Here is a 20,392-nt window from a genome sequence, read left to right as displayed (position 1 = left end):
AACATCTAGTTTTCTTTTTGTTTGTTTTGGCTGAAAGACAGACAATGATATCATTCACTCATCATTTTGGTTTGTCCAGGTAATAATTTTAATCGTCAATGTAGTACCATTTAAGATTTTGCTGGCTTATAAAACGTCATATCGCATTATCATTCCGCTGACAGAAAATATGAAGTTTGACAGACGAGGAGCTGAATTCCTTGACGAATGTAGAGATCGATCTTGTCAAATTCATTTGAGATCCAAACGCTGAATACCGATATGAATGTTTGTTTTTTTACACTCTGTGAAAATTTTCTATTTTTTTTTATTTCAAGCTTGACGACAGAGAGTCCGACTTTCACAAGCAATGCAATCAAGTGACATCCAATGTGGATACGCTTCTCAGAGCTTTGTATCTGGCTTACGATCATTGGCGGTTTTCATTTGCTGGAGGAGAGGGAGAGAAACAGAGAGAGAGAGAGAGAAAGAGAGGGGGTAAATAAAATAGAATAAAGAATGATACATAATAACGATACCTCTTGCGAATAGCAAAAATAGAAAAGGGGGAAATAAAATGACGTAGAAAAAAAATTTGACTATTATTATGGGAAGCAAAAGGAACTTTCAAGGACCCCTCCCCCCACAAAATGATGTTAAAGATTTTGTGTTTTATCAAATAACGACGTAGAATTGTACATGAATGTGACGATTATCTTATTCATTTTCATGCACTTATCTCTGAAAGCCTTATAAGTCAAATGTGTATAAATATATATACATATATATATAATATGATGACTGTAATGTATATTTGATTTTCTCTCATGTTTACTAATTTTATTATTTCTTTAAAGTAATTCTTATGTATTCCTTACCATATGTTGTAATGTGTTAAATAAAAACTTTATTTTTGTTACAATTACTGTTATTATTGATATTATCATTATTATCATCGTCATCATCATCATTGTTTTTATTGTTATCACTATTATTAGTATTTACATAATCATTATTATTATCATTATTACTATTATTATCATTATCATAATTATTATTATGATTATCATCATAATTATTATTTTTATCGTAGTTATTATTATTGTTCTTATTAATTATTATTATCAGTATTATTGTTGCTATTTTTATTAGCATTATTATTGTTATTATTATCATTATTATTATTATTAATCTTTAAGCACCCATAATACCTACCTCATCACCCTGTATGTGTTGTATTCTCTCATGGCGGAGGACTGCCCCAAGACCTCGACCCTCATAACTGCACAGGTAATTGAAGCATACATAAAGCGGTATATTGTGATATTTTATATGGAGTTCATGCTCATGCTCCAGTAGTGCTGAGCGTCACCCACCATGGCCGTACGAAGCGGGGGTGGGGAGGTGGCAAACTTTTTTACTGTAAATTTTCACAAAATTCACCCAAAGTGTGTCCGATCAGTCCGAAATCCTTCAATTTCACGTTTAAAACGCAAAAGCGCCCCATAGATAAGCTCGGTCACGTCACTACCTCGCTTTCGAGTTTCTTAAAAAAAAATTATGCGTCCTGCCCCCGCCCCCCATCAGGAACACATTCTGCGTACGACCCTGTCATCAACTACTGTTAACATAATTGTTATTACTAAAATACTACACTTTAAAAAATGAAGAGTTAATTTCGCACTTACAGAGCTTGTATAGCCGAGTGACTGCACTTCGGAGTGCTGACTTTTCTAGGGTATACGCCTTCTTCCTTAAACCCAATATGTACATATTTATATTTTCTATAACAAATTGATTTATGTATGAATTTATGTTTATGAAAAATGTAATGAAATGGAAGAAAATAAATGTTTTATTTGAATTGAATTTGAACATTCCCAGGTGCAGTCACTAAACTCCTTAGGTGCTAAATTGCCACTTCATTTTTTAGAGTGTTCGTTTTTATTCGATTAGATATTAAGACAAGAATAGAGGATAACACGTTTCTGATGAAGAAACAAACGGAGTATAGATACAATTGGTTTATTGATGATTAATTAGCTATCAATAAAGGAATCTATCAATTAATGAAACATTAATTCATTAAATAAGTAGGTCAATCCAACATACGAATCAGCGAACGTCACTTACATCTGGATTAGTTGACGAAGTTCTTGGACGGTTTGTTTCTCCTCATCGAGACTGTGGTTGAGGTCCTCGATGACTTCCTCAAGTTCTCTTTGTTTCTCCTGGAGTTCATCATTGGTTTGTCTGATGGCGGTGCTCTCTCGGTGAAGGGCAAGTACTTCGTGGTCTTGTCTGTATTTAGATTCTTGAATGGCCTCCAAGCGACTTCAGTAGAGTATAGGAAAACACCAAAGACTGGTCACTAATAAAGTCTTTCACAATGTACTGTCAAAACTCTGTTTGAAATTGTAAGCACGTTGTTTATAAGCCCGTTACTCTAACAATTATTGTTTAAAGTTTTAAACAAGTTGTTGACATTTTAAACAGGTTTATTAAAAAAGTTTGAATAACTTGTAGTTACAGTGATGGGCTCAAACAACTTGCTATTTTTAAAATTGTGTTAAAATACTATTTACAATTTTATACAACGATGTTTACAATACCGCGGGAGGCCTCGACAAAAGGCTAGCTCTCTATAGATTTGCGAGGCAATCATTTGACGCAGTTATTTTCACTGAACTTACGTGAATGAATTCAAATAAAATTTCACAATTTGATCACAAATAGCAAGAAATACTAATATAAGAAGATTGAGAATCTCAATTGTATCTGTCGGGTATGAAAGCCAAGATGGCCTTCTTCAAATAGGGGATATTCAAAGGCAACTAATAAAAAGTACATTCAATTCAACACGGTTTAAATAAGTGAGGGTAAATGCCGAATTGCAAAATTTCAAGGCTTCTAAATTGCCGTGTCTCTTACCGGATCTGATCAGCCTGAGTCTTTAGTTTATCATCCTTCTCATCTACCGTCTACAAAAAACAACAACATCCGCAAACAACATAAAAATTACAATTGAATCATTAAAAAATGCAAACTATTTTTTTAGTATAATCATCATTATCAACAGCGATTATAGTTTTAAACATTGCCAGGATGACCGACCGACCATAGAACAATCCTCAACGAGCTTTATCATTTGAATTATAATAAAAAATATTTAAAAAAACATTGAATTTCATGATATAATCCTCAGAGAGAAATAGTTTTTTTAACGTAAAACTTAGATGCGTATTTGGTTATTTTTTTATTATGACAGAAAATAAAAAGGCATGGTATAAAAATTTATTATGGATGGCGCCACTTTATTTATTTGCCTCGAGAACATTTCCTGGATCCTTCTTCCTTTCATTTCTGTCATCCCCCTTCTAATCCCCTCTCTTTCTCTCCCCTTTGAATTCATCCTTTCTTGTTGATTACGTAAAAGTGTATACAGTACTTGTTCTGGTATCATTGTGTTGATGATGGTCCTCAGAAGTCTTTTCTTCTTTTTCTTAATTTCTTTTGGAGTTGTCGTCTGTTCTAATTCTTCCTTCATCTGATCCAAGGCAGCCTCTAACTCCTTTTGATAGACAGAACGAAATAATATCGATAATGTTAGACAAAAGAAAGAATAAAACAGCTTGAAAAAGAAAATTTGATAGGAATGAAATTAAATTTGAATAACTTTTGTCACATTCAAACTGAAAAGAAGGACTAACGCAGGAAGATTTCCATGTTTCGGTTTCAATCACTTTATAATGATCACTCTTTTAATGTATGCACCATCACTGTAATCATCATCATATTCATCATCGCCTTCCTTGTCGTCGTAGTCTTCGTCGACGTCATCATCGTCATCCTCCTTCTTTTCCTCCCCCTCCTCTTATCATCATCTTCATCGAAGTGCTTATCTTTATTTCATGAGGGTTTTTTTTGGCTGTCATATTTTGAAGCAATCTGTTTATATAGGCATTATATATGAATTATTGTTCAGCATAAATTTCGTAAATTGGGAGTTTATGGTATTGATCATCATTCATCATTTTTGTCGCGCTAAGAATATGAATATATAATCTGCGTTGCAATTTTATCATTTAATAGTCAATGTTTATAAATTGCTCATCAAAATAGCTGTTTGATCATACCTTCTTAACCTAGGGCCTTTTCACACGTGGATCTTGAATCATCATTGCAATTAATTTTTCATTCGTCTTTAGAATCATCTGATCTTTTACACGGAAAAAAATCATCACCGCTCGCTACCGTTCACCATTTTCGATTTCGATTGCTGTTTTTTTTTGTTTTCGATTTTTGTTTTCAATTTTTTCCCCCAATTTTGTGAGTGAAATTCGACCCTCTTTCCCTACCGCTCCACGACCGCTCCAACAACGCTCGGGCGGTGCATGTGACCAGGCCTTTAACATGGAATTCACCTCTGGAGTAGAATGTGAATTCGTGATTGTTATTAGCGTTCGTGATTCTAGTTTGGTTTCACGAGTGCTAGAAATTCGTCTTATTTTTCACTGGAATCATCATTAGATTAACGATATTTTTTTAGTGTGAAAGGGCGGTTACTCACCTCAATCCGGCAGTCACTTTCAAGAAGTTTCTTGTCTAGTGACGTCACCAGATCTTGCTGTTTATTCCACACACTGCCGAAGAGAGCAAGGAATTCTGGGATCTTCGTCTTCTTTTTGAATTTGATGTCCATGTCTGTAGCAGTTGCCTAGCAACCAGCAGATGCGTGCATAATGGGGGAAAGAGAAGATTTCAGTCATTCATGTAATCATGTAATTACACTGCAAAAACCCCGGTGTTGATTTAACACCAACCCGGAATCTATATATGTTTACACCAGAGAAGTGTGAAACAACACCAGTTTAGTTGTTGTAACACCAGATAGGTGTTTATACAACACCAATAAGTATTAACACAGAATTGGTTTGATTCCAAACTGGTGTTGTTTCAATACTCCTCTGGTGTGGACATATATAGATTCCGGGCTGGTGTTAAATCAACACCGGAGTTTTTCCAGTGTATGACCAAATCGATGAGGGTTTAATACCTCAGTCACATTTCCCCTAAGTCGGTCGTTTTATCCATTTTTATTCAAACCACATTATGTAGCTGGTACGAAAGATGTTAAAACGGATGAGGTACAAATCAGGTTAAAAATAATTCTGACATTTTAAATTTTGCTTGATATCTGAAAACAACCATATGCACAACGTATACGCATAATTGTAAAAGTCATGATTAATATCATATTTTTGCAATATCAACATTTTGTCAATTAGATTTCGTAATTCAGTTGGTCATGGTGGAATCATACCCTGCTAACAGTCAATACACATATTCAATTCAATTTCAATTCAATTTTATTTATTCACTTCCATCCAACAAAAACAAATCGTATATTATATATATAAACATAAGAATTTGTATCCATTGCAAAGAAACAAAAATAATAATACATATGTTGTGAAAAAAAACTTACACGATTTGGGCAACACATTAGAGGTTTTAAGTAAGTATACTATTTTTCAATAGAAATTAAATTAAGATGGAAATGGAGGGACCCACTAAAAAGCAATGCTTGTACAATGTGGGCCCCTCAAAAATGGGCCCCTCAAATGGGCCCCTCAATTCACAGAGCAGTAAGACCGTCATTTACATTACAGGGGGTCGGGGGGCTTTTAAATTTAGAGTTGGCCTTTGAGAAGTATTTTATCATTATAGTTGTATCCTTCTTTGTATTTTGGGATATTTTCAATTATATTAAGCTTTTTTTCGAAGGAACTAATTTGTAACTTACCCGGCAAAGGTCACGAATTTTCTGAAGCTTTTCTTTGGAAGACTGAAATGGGGAAAGAAGACATTATAAGATGGTTCCATCATCATCATCGTCGTCATCATCATCATCATCATTATTTCCACCACGATCATTCAAATCGTGATTAAATTAATACCAATACCGTTTTCACTGAAATGTGAATTATTATTATCATTGAAGCATTCATCATCGTCATTACCATCACCATCATGATCACCACCCTTATTATCGTTCACCACCGCCACCACCATCATCATCATCACAATCATCATCATCATCATCATCATCATCATCATCATTATCATCATCACCACCATCATTATCATCATCATCATCAAGTCCACACACGAACCTGTTGTTTTGCTTCCAGTCTAGCATGCATGTTGTCGATCTTTAGCGCGTAGAACTGCCCGATATCCTGTATCTTGTCGACCAGGTCGACGATCTCCATCGAGCCTGGCTCAACCTCGAGAATCTTCTCTACAGCCTCCCTCAAGAGCTAAACAGAAGTAAAATGAATTGAGATTAGTGAGTTTTGATCCACAACGAGAGAACAGTTATTGTCTAATGCCTTCATGACAAAGAACAACCACAAAGTCTTTGTCGAAAATTGATAAATCAAATCCAAACAGCTTCACCCCGGACTCTGGAAAAACGGCATGTTATTTGCAATTTTGCGTCAGCTCCCAAAATTGGGACAAAGCTGCTGTTCATGTTCACATGGCCCCGATCAATCGTAACTCTATGGAAGTCCATCAGTGTCATAAGTTTTTCTACGAAAAATATGCACGATGTCCTTTGTACAATGTATGCAAAGAGAAGCACAGTGAATTTTTAAGAAAACAATTAATGCATGAATATACATCATAGATAGAAAGTATTTTAAACAAAGATGCATAATAGATGTTGACATTGCTGGCCGTCCATAGTTGCGATTGATCGGATCACCCGCAACTCTTTGTAAGACGGGGCCCAATCATTGAATAAGACCTTCCAACTGTTCTTTGTCATTAATTGACGGGCATTTGCAATACATTTACTTTGTTCGTGAATACGTCGTGCGTCACGAGCAAAAACTCCCTATCGTCTAATTTGCATGGTTGTTTTCAGGTACGTACATTCACACCAGTGAATTCGAATTTAAACCGACCAATGAAATTAGGTTATTTCGAATGGAATATCATCGAGTCGGTTTCGTGGATGTGACGGCGGCTTTAGAATGATTGTAAAAACATGGAGTAATAATTATTCCTTATAAGTAGCCACCTTTTCAGGTCGACACAGATTATTCTTAAAGGAGAATGAAACCTTTGGATCAAGATCGCTTGTGTGAAAACAGAAAAATCAAAGAAACAGATCAACGAAAGTTTGAGAAAAATCGGACAAATAATGAGAAAGTTATGAGCATTTGAATATTGCGATCACTAAAGCTATTGAGATAGCGCATTGGCAATGCGACAAAAAGTGTGATGTCACTTGTGAACAACTCTCCCCATTACTTTAGTATATATTTCACTAGAGTTGCCTCTTTTATCACATCTATCCATAAATCACGTGTTCTGTCTACATGAGGGCATGTAAAACATATTTTTTAAGAATACATCATGGATAAAGAGTTTGTATAATCATAACAAAAAGCAAAATGAGACATTTTGAGAGTATTTTATAGTCCACCAAAGGGAAAGTTGTTCATCAGTGACATCACACATCCTTGTCGCATTGCCAATGTGAAGATCTCCATAGCATAAGTGATTGCAATATTCAAATGCTCATAACTTTCTCACTATTTGTCCGATATTTCTCAAACTTTCTTTATTCTTATTCTTTGATTTTTCTGTTTCTACACAAGCCTATTTGTTCCAAAGGTTTCATTCCCCTTTAAATGAATCTTTTATTTTTTTTATACTCCCGCCCGAGGAAGATTGAAAGGTCTTATCAAACAGCGGTACTGGCGGTCCCTTGCAAATCTTGATGTTTGAACTACTTCCTCATTTTTTCAACCAATTCTCATGCACGTCGACGGGACGAGTTATAAGTCGGTGGGGGGGGGGGGGCATGTGATGTCACCTCAAGGGTTTCGTTGAAAGAGACTGAGAGAGAAAAAAAGATTATGGGAAAAAAATCGTCTTGATATCATGTCTGTCAAAATATCCAAGTCAAATATTTTCGTTCAACGGTCTTAGGCCGATATACCTGTGTGTTCGTGCAAGCAGTCCTTTTCCTTTCAGTAATCTCTTCTAATCCATCTCGTAGTTGGTGAAATCGGGTCTCTTGCGAATGCCATTTCTCCCTCAGCTTGGCAGCCGAGTCCACCGGCGACATATTCTCTGGGAGACCCATGGTGGATTGCACTACGGAGAGTAATTCCTGTTAAAGATGATGGGATGAATTAAAGGGGAATGAAACCTTTGGAACAAATAGGCTTGTGTAGAAACAGAAAAATCAAAGATTAAGAATAAAGAAAGTTTGAGAAAAATCGGACAAATAATGAGAAAGTTATGAGCATTTGAATATTGCAATCACTAATGCTATGGAGATCCTCCATTGGCAATGCGACAAGGATGTGTGATGTCACTGATGAACAACTTTCCCTTTGGTGGACTATAAAATACCCACAAAATGTCTCTTTTTGCTTTTTCTTACGATGATACAAACTCTTTATCCATTATGTATTCTTAAAAAATATGTATTACATGCCCTCATGTAGAAAGAACACATGATCTATGGATAGATGTGATAAAAGAGGCAATTCAAATGAAATATATACTAAAGTAATGGGGAGAGTTGTTCATAAGTGACATCACACATCTTTGTTGCATTGCCAATTTGCTATCTCCATAGCAATAGTGATCGCAATATTCAAATGCTCATAACTTTCTCATTATTTGTCCGATTTTTCTCAAACTTTTGTTGATCTGTTTCTTTGATTTTTCTGTTTTCACACAAGCTATCTTGTTCCATTGGTTTCATTCTCCTTTAAGTGCAACGTGAAAAAAACATCATCATTTTCAAAACCTACTTAAAACAATTAACTATGAAATAATCACTAGTATAAGCGCACACCAAGGTAATGCTGCATCACGCTATCATATCAGTATAAGATGACCGTGTCCCGGCCTCCAAGCATCATTGCCAGAATTATTTTTAAAAAATAAATATTTGATACGATTCAAAGAATCTAAATTGTTGTAAAACACTCGAAAGATACATGTAAGTCAAGGCGGTGCACCAGTGGGATGAAGATTTAACCCCCCCCCAAAAAAAAAAATATACATATGTATATATATGCTTGAGTACCCCTATGTATGTTTGTTTCAAGGGGCTCAACCTCTAATCCTTTCTACTCAATTATATATTTGTAATGTATACAGGAAAAATCATATCGTGGTGAGTTGGGGCCCGAAATCAGTCAAATTGACTAGACCAGTAGTCAGCTGGGTGCTACTGATATGGCAATCACTGATAGTCATATTTCTGACATACATTTTTTGTCAGAAATAATTATGTTCTGTTGTATTTAGAGTATACTAAAAGACAAAACATGGAGGAACCATCTCACCTGTAATTGTTCGAGTTCCTCGTCATTATCTCTGTTTTTAGAGCTTAATGGTTTCTTCTTTCGTTTCTTCATCTTATCTATTTGGTCCATCAGTTCTTCCTTCTCTCCTTCTAAGACTAGAATGCTGGATTCTGCATTGATAACCTCATCCCCAGCAGTCTATGAAAGGAGGAATAAGAAGAAGAAGAAGAAGAAGAAGAAACGGACATCAAGGCTCTCATGGGGCCCGTTTCATAAAGAGTTAAAATTGCTGTAACTTTGCCATTATGGCAAGCTACCACGGCAACAGAGCTCAGCAGCCAATCAAAATCAAGGTTACCATGGTAGTTACCAAAATGGCAAAGTTACAACAGTTGCCACTCTTTATGAAACGCGCCCCTAGTCCATGTATACATTGAAGCGTTGTGTTGTACTTAGTCAGGTTTTAAGACTGTCATGCGGATAAAGAATTGGTCATTTGACAAGAATGATAATAATTATATAATTAATGACAAAAGTAACAATGGAAATAATTACATCAATAATAATAATCATAATATTAACAAAATGATGATACTACAACTACTAATACTACTGCTACTACTACTACTACTACTACTACTATTAATACTGCTGCTGCTGCTTCTGCTGCTACTACTACTACTACTACTTCTGCTGCTGCTACTACTACTACTACTTCTGCTGCTGCTACTACTACTACTACTACTACTACTGCTTCTGCTGCTGCTGCTGCTACTACTACTACCACTACCAATACTTTTGAATAAAAATATTGCTAATAATGATACTCTGACTACTACTCTGACTACTAGTGCTACTGCTGTGCTGCTTCTGCTGTTGTTGCTGCTGCTTTTGCTATTACAAAAACAACATGCTAGGCATTCTACTACTATTAATAATAGAAATGATAACTTTTACTTATATCGCACTATATCCACTCTGTAGAGGGCTCAAGGCGCTTTTCAAAAAAAAAAAATAAGAAAATTAAGAAGAAACACAAAAGAGGAAATGAATAAGAAATAAGAGGACGAGTTTTGATCAACCGTAAACATAATAAAAAGATAAGCGGTCCGCAAATCGACCCCTGAGGAACACCTAATTTTCTCATATGAATATCACTACCTTTATTTTCTTCTCCAGTATCCTAATTTCTCGTTTGAGATCTGCAACGGATCCCTGGAAAGAAGTGCAAGGAGTGTTCTCAAGTTCGAACTTTAGATTCTCAACCTCTCTCATCGCTTTGTCTCGCTCTTCAGTTAGTATCTGCGGTGAAATAAGACAAAATTTAAAATTATCAACGATTAGACAAATGGATTAGGGATAAAGGAGGTGGTGATTATGATGCTGATGATGATAAGAAGAAACAGAAGAATAAGAAAAAGAAGAAGAGAAAAGAAGAATAACAAAATAATAAAAATTAAAAAGCCAAAGCAGGATATGTTTGCGAAGTATGTGACGATTTGGTGTTTGATTAGGAATATAATGATGATGATGATGACGATGATGGAGATGATGACTATGAAGACAGTGATGATGATTATGAAGATGATGTTGGTGATGATGATGATGATGGATGATGACGAAGATGATGGTGACGATGATGATGTTGGTGATGATTATGAAGAAGGTGCAGCAGGTTATTATTAAATCACCATTGTTTTCATTATCATGATGACGATTACACTATTTCATCAATGATAGCATAGGCTATCATTTATCACTATTGTATGTTTAATATTTGTATCATTGGAATTATCAATATAATTACTATTACTACTACTGTTATTATTATTATTTAAAACATAATTATTATAGTAATAAATATTATTATTACTAAGATCATCGTCATTATTTTCTTGTTACAATTACTATTATTTTCATAACCACTATCCTCATTTTCTTCTTCTTCTTCGCCATCATCATCATCATCATCGTTATCATTATCTAATGTCATTATACCTTGATTTGTTTCTCAACTACAGTCATTCTAGCTCCCTCAAGACGTGATTGACAGCGTGGTTCTTCCTCCCGGAGCCTGGAAGATTTTGAGGTCTTCTTCTCCCTCCTCATCTTCTCCAACTCGTCTGTCAGTCCTTCCTTTTCTCCTTCCAGTATCATGATAGCTGTCTCCCCTTTCGCTATTTCACTATTAGCCCTCTGATAGGATGCAAGGAGAATTTAACAGAAACCGAATAAATCAATAAGACCGTCACAGTTTGATTACATTTCTACGATGTATTTCACTACAAAATAAAAAATAAAAAGAATAAACGTATTAATAGCATTTATCGGTCTGCGGTTGATTATTAATTTTTTTTTTTGGGGGGGGGGAGCGACCGCGACTTTGGAATTGGACAACTTGCCTCTAAGCTTTTTTCAAGCTTTTTGATTTTCTTCTTCAGATCCGCATCGCTTCCTTCGAACGATGACGACGTCGAGATATTTTCCAGCTCCATCCGCAACTTTTCCACTTCTCTCCTCGCATTGCCCCGTTCTGCATCCAGCATCTAATAATTAAAGATGATTGAAGATTATGATAATAATGGAAAAGATGGTGATATCGATGATGGTGGCGATTATGATAATGATGGTGATGACGATGATGAGGATGATGATGACGATGAGGAATGTGATAATGCATAAATATATATTTAAAACATGAAACAGTGTGACTATATGTAATTTCCTTCAGCAAGAAACTGATCCACGATTTGCTGCACTCGACCCAGGTGAGGTAAATGGGTACCGGTAGGAAGTAATTCCTTAAGAAGCTGTGTGCGCTATGAACGCCTAGCTTAGCCGGGTAATATAGGAGCGCCTTGAGCACCTAACAAGGTGGAAATGTGCGCAATATAAATATCCTATACTATTATTATTATTATTATATGTATAGGTTAACATTACAAAGGTCTTATTTAAAGAAAACTCACGAACTTTGATGCGTAATGCATTTAATATTTCATATCGACAAAAAAAGAACATTCACGAAGAGAAAGAGAAAGAGAAGAAAGTCCTGATGGGGATGGTGTTTACGGGCTCTTTACTTTTGACTGTTTTGAAGCATTAGATAAGGATATTAGGGTGTCATATTTTTTTAGAGGGCTTCTTCTTTTCAACAATCACAGACGCATGTTTTAAATGGGACTTTGCAGCTCGGATTAAAAAAAAAGTTGAATTAATCCAAGTTGAACAATTTCTTAAAGGGGAATCCAGCCTTGGCCATAAAATGTTGTGTCGGATAGGAGAAAAATAAATTAAACAGAATGGTGAAAGTTTGAAAGAAATTGGACAAGAAATAAGAACGTTATAGCTGCTTTAAAATTGAGATCACTAATACTATGTAGATTTCAAATTGGCAATTCAGTAAGTAAATTATGACAAGGGGCAAGGACAACTTTCTCATAGGCCATGTACTTTATTATCAGGGATTTGTGGTTTTCTCCAAAGTACCCATTCCCCTGGGGCAGTAATCTAAATATAACCCAGGTAGTATATTGTTTTATGTCCTCATGAAAGAAAAATATAATTTGAAATAAAACTTTTGGAAAAATGACATTTTAGTCGAAATATGTATTGGAGTACATGGAGGAATAGTCCTTGCCTTACATCACTATGACATCCCATATGCGGCCAATTTGAAGTCTCCATGGGTATAGTGATTACCAATATTTACAACTTTTAAAAATTCATAACTTTCTTGTTGTTTGTCCAATATTGTTCAAACTTTCACCTATCAACTTGTCTGATTTTTATTTTCCTTATAAAAACAATTTTTAATTTGGGTTGGATTCCCCTTTAAATCAATAGATGATAAGTGCTTGCTACTCTAGGTCCATACTACTTTTATTCGTTTTCTTTTTCTTATTGCTTCTCTTTTTTTAATTTCTTTCTATGATATATCGAATCATGTATTGCTTACTTTGTTTAGTGTCTTAACTCCGTCAAGTTCTTCTTTCACTGCCCTTAGTTCCTCCTTCATACTCCCACTTTCCATCAGAAGATACTATTCAAAGAGAGCAACACTAAATCAATGAATAAGGAATCCCCCCCAAAAAAGTAAGATCCAAACTGCATTAGCGTGATTTTAGTCAAAGTTTTTACGCTTGAACTAAAAATTACCCAAAATTAAAATCTACCGAAAGCCCCCCCCCCGCACACACCATCACCATCAGCAGCAAAATCAGTCTGATAATAATTTTAAATGACATATTTTCATTGAAACACGGATAATTCGAAATCAAATGCATGTGGGGATGAACCAGGTTGTGTTGGATCTGACTCAAATTTATTTATCAGGGTGTCGTTTGGTGAATTCCTATACCCCAGACCTGTGATGCACCCAACCCATGTGAGGTAAATTGGGACCTGGTATGGTGAGTTTGATACGCAGACGGCATCACAGCCGTTCTTTCTGTGGAAAAAAATGTCTTGGACAGTGCCTGAGTATTTTGATAAAATTAATACAAGGTACATATTCACATGAAGATGTATGATCATTATTCTCAATGTCGTTTAGACCACCTCCCCCAAAATAATAATAATAATAAATCAGAAATATATATATATATATATATATATATGCAAATAAAACGAATAAATGAATAAAAAAATATGAAAATATAAGAATAGATATATTAAAACAATTCAAGAAATATATATATTCAAATTAGCATGTATAATCATTATTTCCACTAGCGTTTAGACCCCCCCAAAAAAAATATATATATACATACATATATGCAAATGAAGTGCATAAAAGAAATAAATGATGAAAATATAAAAATAGATAAATATTATTTAAGAAACACATATACAATAATGATAACTCCTAGACCGATGAAACAAAACAGTAAAAGAAGGATCAAAAGACATAAAAGGAAAAGAAGAAATATATTCAACATTCTGTTTAACATTATAACAAAATCTTTCACAAAGTTAGATTTTCATTTTGAAAGGGCTGAAATTTCCGCTCGCGATTTTTTCGAAATTTTTCGAAATTTTCCCCACATTGTGCCCCCATCACGCTAATCATGATCATTGGTATTATGGGAGTTGATGGGACGTATGCACTACGCCCCCTTTCTCTCTCCCTATTTCTCTTACCTCCTTTTCCTTTGCCATCTCTTTAAGCTCTGCCTCAGCCTTCTTGAGCTTTTCCTTTCTTTTCCCGTTTTTCTTCAATAAAAAAAGAATAAATTGAATTTTCAAGAGATACATTTGTTTAATTCTATATATAGCATGAAGGAAATAACTGCATTGTGATCTTTTTTCGGTTATAAATCTAATACACAAATTAGTGCACTTACATGCAGTGATAAGGAAAATATTTTACCCTCCCTTCTAAGCAAGAGGGAAGGCCACGATAGGGGGCACTGTATACCATAGGGTACTGGCTTTGTACACATTATTAGGGGGTAGGCCCTATGATATTACCAGCGTGTGCCCCCTCCCTCCCAGGGGAAGGGCACTCGCGTATGATGGCAGTATGTCATAACTTTTTTTAGTTATTTTACATCCGATTTTGATAAAAAATTGTAGTGTTATGCTAGTTTGATTTTTCTATATTTATCCAAATCAACCTGCATGTAGCAGGTTTATACGCTTCCATTATTCTTTAAAACTTGGCTCCGCCATCCCCCCTCCCTTTCTTTCCATCTCGCCCCCCCCCCTCACCTTTACAATTTGGGGTTGGGTCGTCTTCATTTGAGCGCTGTCCTGGTCAATGATCACCGGCTGTTCCTTGCCATCCATCCCCGGATCTCTGGCGGCCGAGCAGGCGTCTCTCGACTGTTCGATGCCCTCTCCTCCCTGTGTCGCTTTTCGGATCCTGGAAAGTCTGGCAGCCCGACGGGTGAGGCCAACATCTGGCGTCTCTGCCCGAGCTGGTGGACCCAATGCGCTTGAGCCCAAATCCATTATAAAGTGCTATTGTGCCAACTGTATGATAATCATAAAATGAACTTTGAAGGACAAACCAAGTAAACCCAGTATATGCCTGTTTATTAATGCTCGGAATTACAACAAAGATAACGTATTCACCTAGGCCTAAGATTTAATGAATTTTTATTTTTTTTTTTAAATAATTCAGATGAGAGGATATACCCTCCTTTCTATGCACAACGTAATCTACAAGCATATAAGCTCTTAAAGAAATGTAAATCCATTATATATTCTCAACATATACTCTTTATGATTATGGTAACTCCCGTAAGAACTCGGCAGGACAGATTTTTTTGTTGTTAAACGCCAAGTTGGTATAAAACCAATTACCTAGGAAATATTTTACGTCAATCAGTCATAGTGGCTGATGTTATATCCCAGAGACGACAGATATTACTCTCGATTCCATTCTGCATGCTATTGCAGATATAGGGAATATAGCTATAGGCCTGTACCCAAAACTTCACAGCAAAATTCATTGAACGTTAATGAGGGACCAACCAAAATAACTCAATGATTTTTTTTTTCAACAAACAAATATTTAATTTGTTTAACAAATTTTCGGCATTACTCCTATTTGTTTAAGATCAGTATGCTCGATCTGTAATGAAAATCATAAGATCAGTATGCTCGATCTGTATGAAAATCATAAATCATAAGTCAGAAAAAATTGGAACCAGTGGGATTCGAACCTGCCATCTACTGCTTTCCGGGCAGCGACTCAACCACCAGGCTATTCTGGTTCACGGCTAAGCCACGATGAACTGGAATTCAAATACCCTCTTTTTTTTCTGACTTATGATTTATGATTTTCATACAGATCGAGCATACTGATCTTATGATTTTCATTACAGATCGAGCATACTGATCTTAAACAAATAGGAGTAATGCCGAAAATTTGTTAAACAAATTACAATTTCCTCCTATAAAAGCCTCTTAATTTACAAACAAATATTTATAACTAAGTTTTCTAACTTCTTCAATATACGTATGCCATCTCGTTTTATTTCCATATCCAATGATCAATATATACATGTTAGTGTCTATGACAAGTTAATACAGCCTTTTCATGACAAAGACAATGAGGGTCCTACCAAATATTTATTTTGAAATCTGTTGTATCCATATAATATTATTTTGAACAACTTGTCATTGCACGAATAAAACAATTTATTCTTTAAAATGTGGTCTGAATTCAAGACCCTTGGAGCGATTTTTTTTACTGAGGGTGCTGATGTTAATTAGAAAAGCAAAAAAAAAATTACAAAATGAAAATTAAATTGGTCCATAGAAAATTGAAAAGGAAAAAAAATAAAAAAAGGTTTTCGCTACACATCTTCCACTACACATGGGGTCAGTGCTTCCACTCTTCCTGGATTCCAGGAAATTCTGGGAAGTTTTGATATTTTTCACGATCATTCCGAACACATTTCGGGAAGTGAAAAATTCCTGGAAGTTTTCCAGGAAGTTAACATTTTCGGGAATGATATTATTTTCTGAATTATATGTCAAAATCTATCACAAAATTTGATCTTTGTAATTAAAATGTCAAACTTTTTGCTCTCTCGCTCGCAACTCTTCATAAACTTCGCCCGTTACGTCATGTTTTGGCCCCTAAAAACTTTTGGCTCAATTACGACAATGGGAGCTATATTTCGTTTTTTGTGTGTGTAAAGAAGATAATTATAACTTATTGAAGACTAGAGAACATTCGGAAAATTACAGGATTTTTTGTAAAATTCCAGGAACTTTCAGAGTAAATTCCAGGAAGTTCTTTTTTTTTAAGTGTAAGCAATGCATGGGGGTGCTGCCTATGGAGAATAATACACGAAGCACCCCCAGCACCCCCCCCCCCCGCCGCTTCTCAGGCATGACAGAGCCATGCATATTAAAGTCTAGGGTTAACTATAAACCACTTCTAAGAAAAAATTACACCTAGGGGCCTATGGGATTTTTTTTTCAAAAATATAATGTGGGCCCTAAACGCAATTTTGGGGGTGTTTTCATGAATTTTAAGCATTTACTCACATTGTTTACAATGACACAAAGTCCATATAAAACATAAAAGAATACAAAATTCAATTATCTTTTAGAAGTGAAAATATAACAAGAATGAAGTAAAAACTTTCGGGCTTAAAATGTTGGCGACGTATTGCACGAAGTCTGCAATATCCGCCTTATCCCGAGATAGTGATATTTTGCTGGTCCAATTAAAATCAGCATTCACATTTTTTAACTGTATATTATTTATCTTTAAATTCTTCCATTAAAATATGGACCACCGCAATCATCATTCTCTTCACTACCCCGACCATCATCACAATGACATTGATTATGCCGTCATCACTTATCATAATTCGTCACCATTTTGCATGGTTTCATATAATTCTTCTTTGTAAATGCATTATCTTTCATGAACTCACCTGAATTTTTCTCTCGAAATGATCGTTAGTACGTTGATTGGATAAATTGTATAATTACTTTTCACTCTACACTAATTTTCAAAATGATATTGCAAATCTTAAACATTATTGCCGAGATATCAGGCCATGCGCGCCAGCTTTCAAGATGCACAGAACGTAACTATGATGCGCGCGCATACATTTTTTTTGACGTAATCCCTACGCAACAACGACAAAACTTCTGACCAATGGGATGCGCACATACATCTCTATGGATGCGCACTAGGAAATTAGGCTCAGCAAACAGCCGTTATGAACGCTGAAACAGACTCGTAACACCTCCACATACAATGTCATGATTAGATTAGATTAGAGTTATTCATTTCCGTTCATGACATAACCAAAGTAATGACAATAATATGCGGATCTTTTACCGTTCTTGAGATCGACATGTGACAGCCTACAAGTTTTTTTAGCATTAATGTGTCATCTTCATTCTCGCCCGTTTTTTCACTTAGATATTACATTTAAAAAAATATATATTCAGTTAAAGGGGGTACTCCGAGGTAAAAATAATTATATCAAAATTAATAGAGTAAAATTCATTGATCAAAACGCTGAAAATTGCATCAAACTCCGATAGAAAATAACAAAGGAATTGAGTTTTAAAGTTTTACAATATTTTGGGAAAACAGTTAGCATGCACACCGTCACGAATATATAGGTGGGCTGATAATGTCATATCTCCACTGTTATTACATTATATCATAATTATTTCATATTTTCATACATGTGTGTATGAATTGAGAAAAAAGGTTTAAGCGGCAATTACCTTTTACATTAAATGATAAGTCGATTCAATTTGTTTCATTTTTGGAGGGCATGTTTTGTTTTCATTCAAAATTTGAATAAACACGATTTCATATTATAAAATACAAAACAATGAGGGGATGTGGACATCATCACCTTGGCCATTGCATATTATTTTAATGAAGACAAGCATAGAACCGTTTCGCCGAAATAATGCCAAATTTAAATGGGACATAAATTGTTTAATTCCTTGTCCGACTTTGATAAAATTTCAGCGTTCTGAAATAAATAATATCATCCACAACATTTCATTTGTGATAGTTTACTGCCGGGCTATAGATAGATTGATAGATAGATGCCTTGCTCTGGCGCTTATTCTTTACATATAAGTATCCATCCAAGAGGAGCTTTCTCCCACCCCTTTCAGTTTGTTTGTTCGTTTGATTCCAAGATACTCGATAATGCCTTGAGTACTTCTTACGTACGGCCGTTGTATGACTTTGTGCTCTCCCTTTGTCTGGGGGTAGTTGTCCAAGGGGTAATTGTCCACGGGGGCGAATGTCCGGGGGTAGTTGTCCTCGAAGGGTAATTGTCCGGGGGTTAATTGTCCTCGGGGGGGGGGGGGTAATTGTCCGGGGGTAGTTGTCTGGGGGTAATTGTCCTCGAGGGGTAATTGTTTGGGGGTAATTGTTCGGGGGTAATTGTCCTCGGGGTAATTGTCTGGGGGTGATTGTCCGGGAGTAATTGTCCGGGGTGAAATGTCAAGAGGATAGTTGTCCTGATACGGGAGAAATAGGAGTCATCTATGTTCTGAGTTAAACTGACCCAGATTCCGAGAAGAATTGACTCGAATTGATGAGGCATCAGCTGGAAAATCACTCGATTCCTAGTCAAAGTAACTCGGAAACGAGTCAATTTGACTAGAAACAGAGTTGAATCCCAACATGCTCCATAATTTGAGTCAAACTTGACTCCTCAGACACGAGAGTATACATGAACTGTTGTCATTCCACATGAATATCAGAAACAATTTTGTGCATTAGTTAAAACATTTGTTAATAGGTATTTCTGGGTACATAGTGAAAACTTCACTCTTAATTGCAAAAATTTGATATAAATCCAAACTGACTGTCGGTATCAACCAATCGAATCCTGAATTCAATTTTAATCCCCCTTTTTCAATCATCCATTCTACTGGAAATCATAATTATACTTACACAGTGGCTTTGGTGTGACTATAGCCTAAAAAAGAGTCCCAGTTAAGTGTTTCATTAAAGGTCAAGTTCACCCCCAGAAAAATGCTGATTTGAATTACAGAGAAAAATCAAACTAGCATGACACTAGAAATTTCAACAAAATCAGATGTAAAATAAGAAAGTTATGACGTTTAAAGTTTCGCTTATTTTTGACAAAACAGTGATATACACATAGGTGAGTCAGTTGATCATGACCCTCACTCACTATTTCTTTTGGATTTTATTGTATGATTTATACAATATTTCAGTCTGTACATATTTGACAATAAGGACCAACTTGACTGCTCATGGAGGAATTAATCATTGTTTCACTTGACAATGAGGAGAAAATTACAATATTTCATATAATAAAATACAAAATAAATAGTGAGTGATGTCATCAATCTCCTCATTTGCATACTGACCAGGATGTGCATAATTTTTGAGCGAAATTTTAAAATGTCATAACTTTCTTATTTTACATCATTTTGTTAAATTTTCAGTGTTATGTCTTTTGGATTTGTTTCTTTTTTATTCAAATCAACTTTTTGTTAGAGTGGACTTGTCCATTAATACCATATATATCTGACGCAATCTATATTTTTTTAAGATGTTTTTTATTATTATTATTCTACCTCATAAA

The 20,392-nt window shown here is 35.3% G+C and overlaps 1 protein-coding gene across 1 annotated transcript; it reads right to left on the bottom strand.

The window, feature by feature from the left end:
- Nucleotides 1-325: 325 nt before the first annotated feature.
- LOC121423546 (cingulin-like) lies at nt 326-15,278 on the bottom strand. The gene is made up of 14 exons (XM_041618899.1): nt 15,036-15,278; nt 13,282-13,365; nt 11,726-11,869; nt 11,322-11,519; nt 10,485-10,625; nt 9,363-9,521; nt 7,997-8,170; nt 6,156-6,302; nt 4,550-4,696; nt 3,428-3,550; nt 2,911-2,960; nt 2,113-2,313; nt 1,195-1,261; nt 326-429 (listed from the first exon to the last, which is right to left on the bottom strand). Exons 1-14 carry the CDS (start codon nt 15,276-15,278, stop codon nt 385-387), a joined length of 1,923 nt encoding a protein of 640 aa, XP_041474833.1. The 3' UTR covers nt 326-384.
- Between the last annotated feature and the right edge of the window lie 5,114 nt (nt 15,279-20,392).

This window comes from Lytechinus variegatus, chromosome 11, assembly GCF_018143015.1.
Source record: "Lytechinus variegatus isolate NC3 chromosome 11, Lvar_3.0, whole genome shotgun sequence".
Lineage (NCBI taxonomy): Eukaryota > Metazoa > Echinodermata > Echinoidea > Temnopleuroida > Toxopneustidae > Lytechinus > Lytechinus variegatus.
Note: the sequence above shows the minus strand (reverse complement) of the source record. Positions and strands in the feature narration are given on the sequence as shown.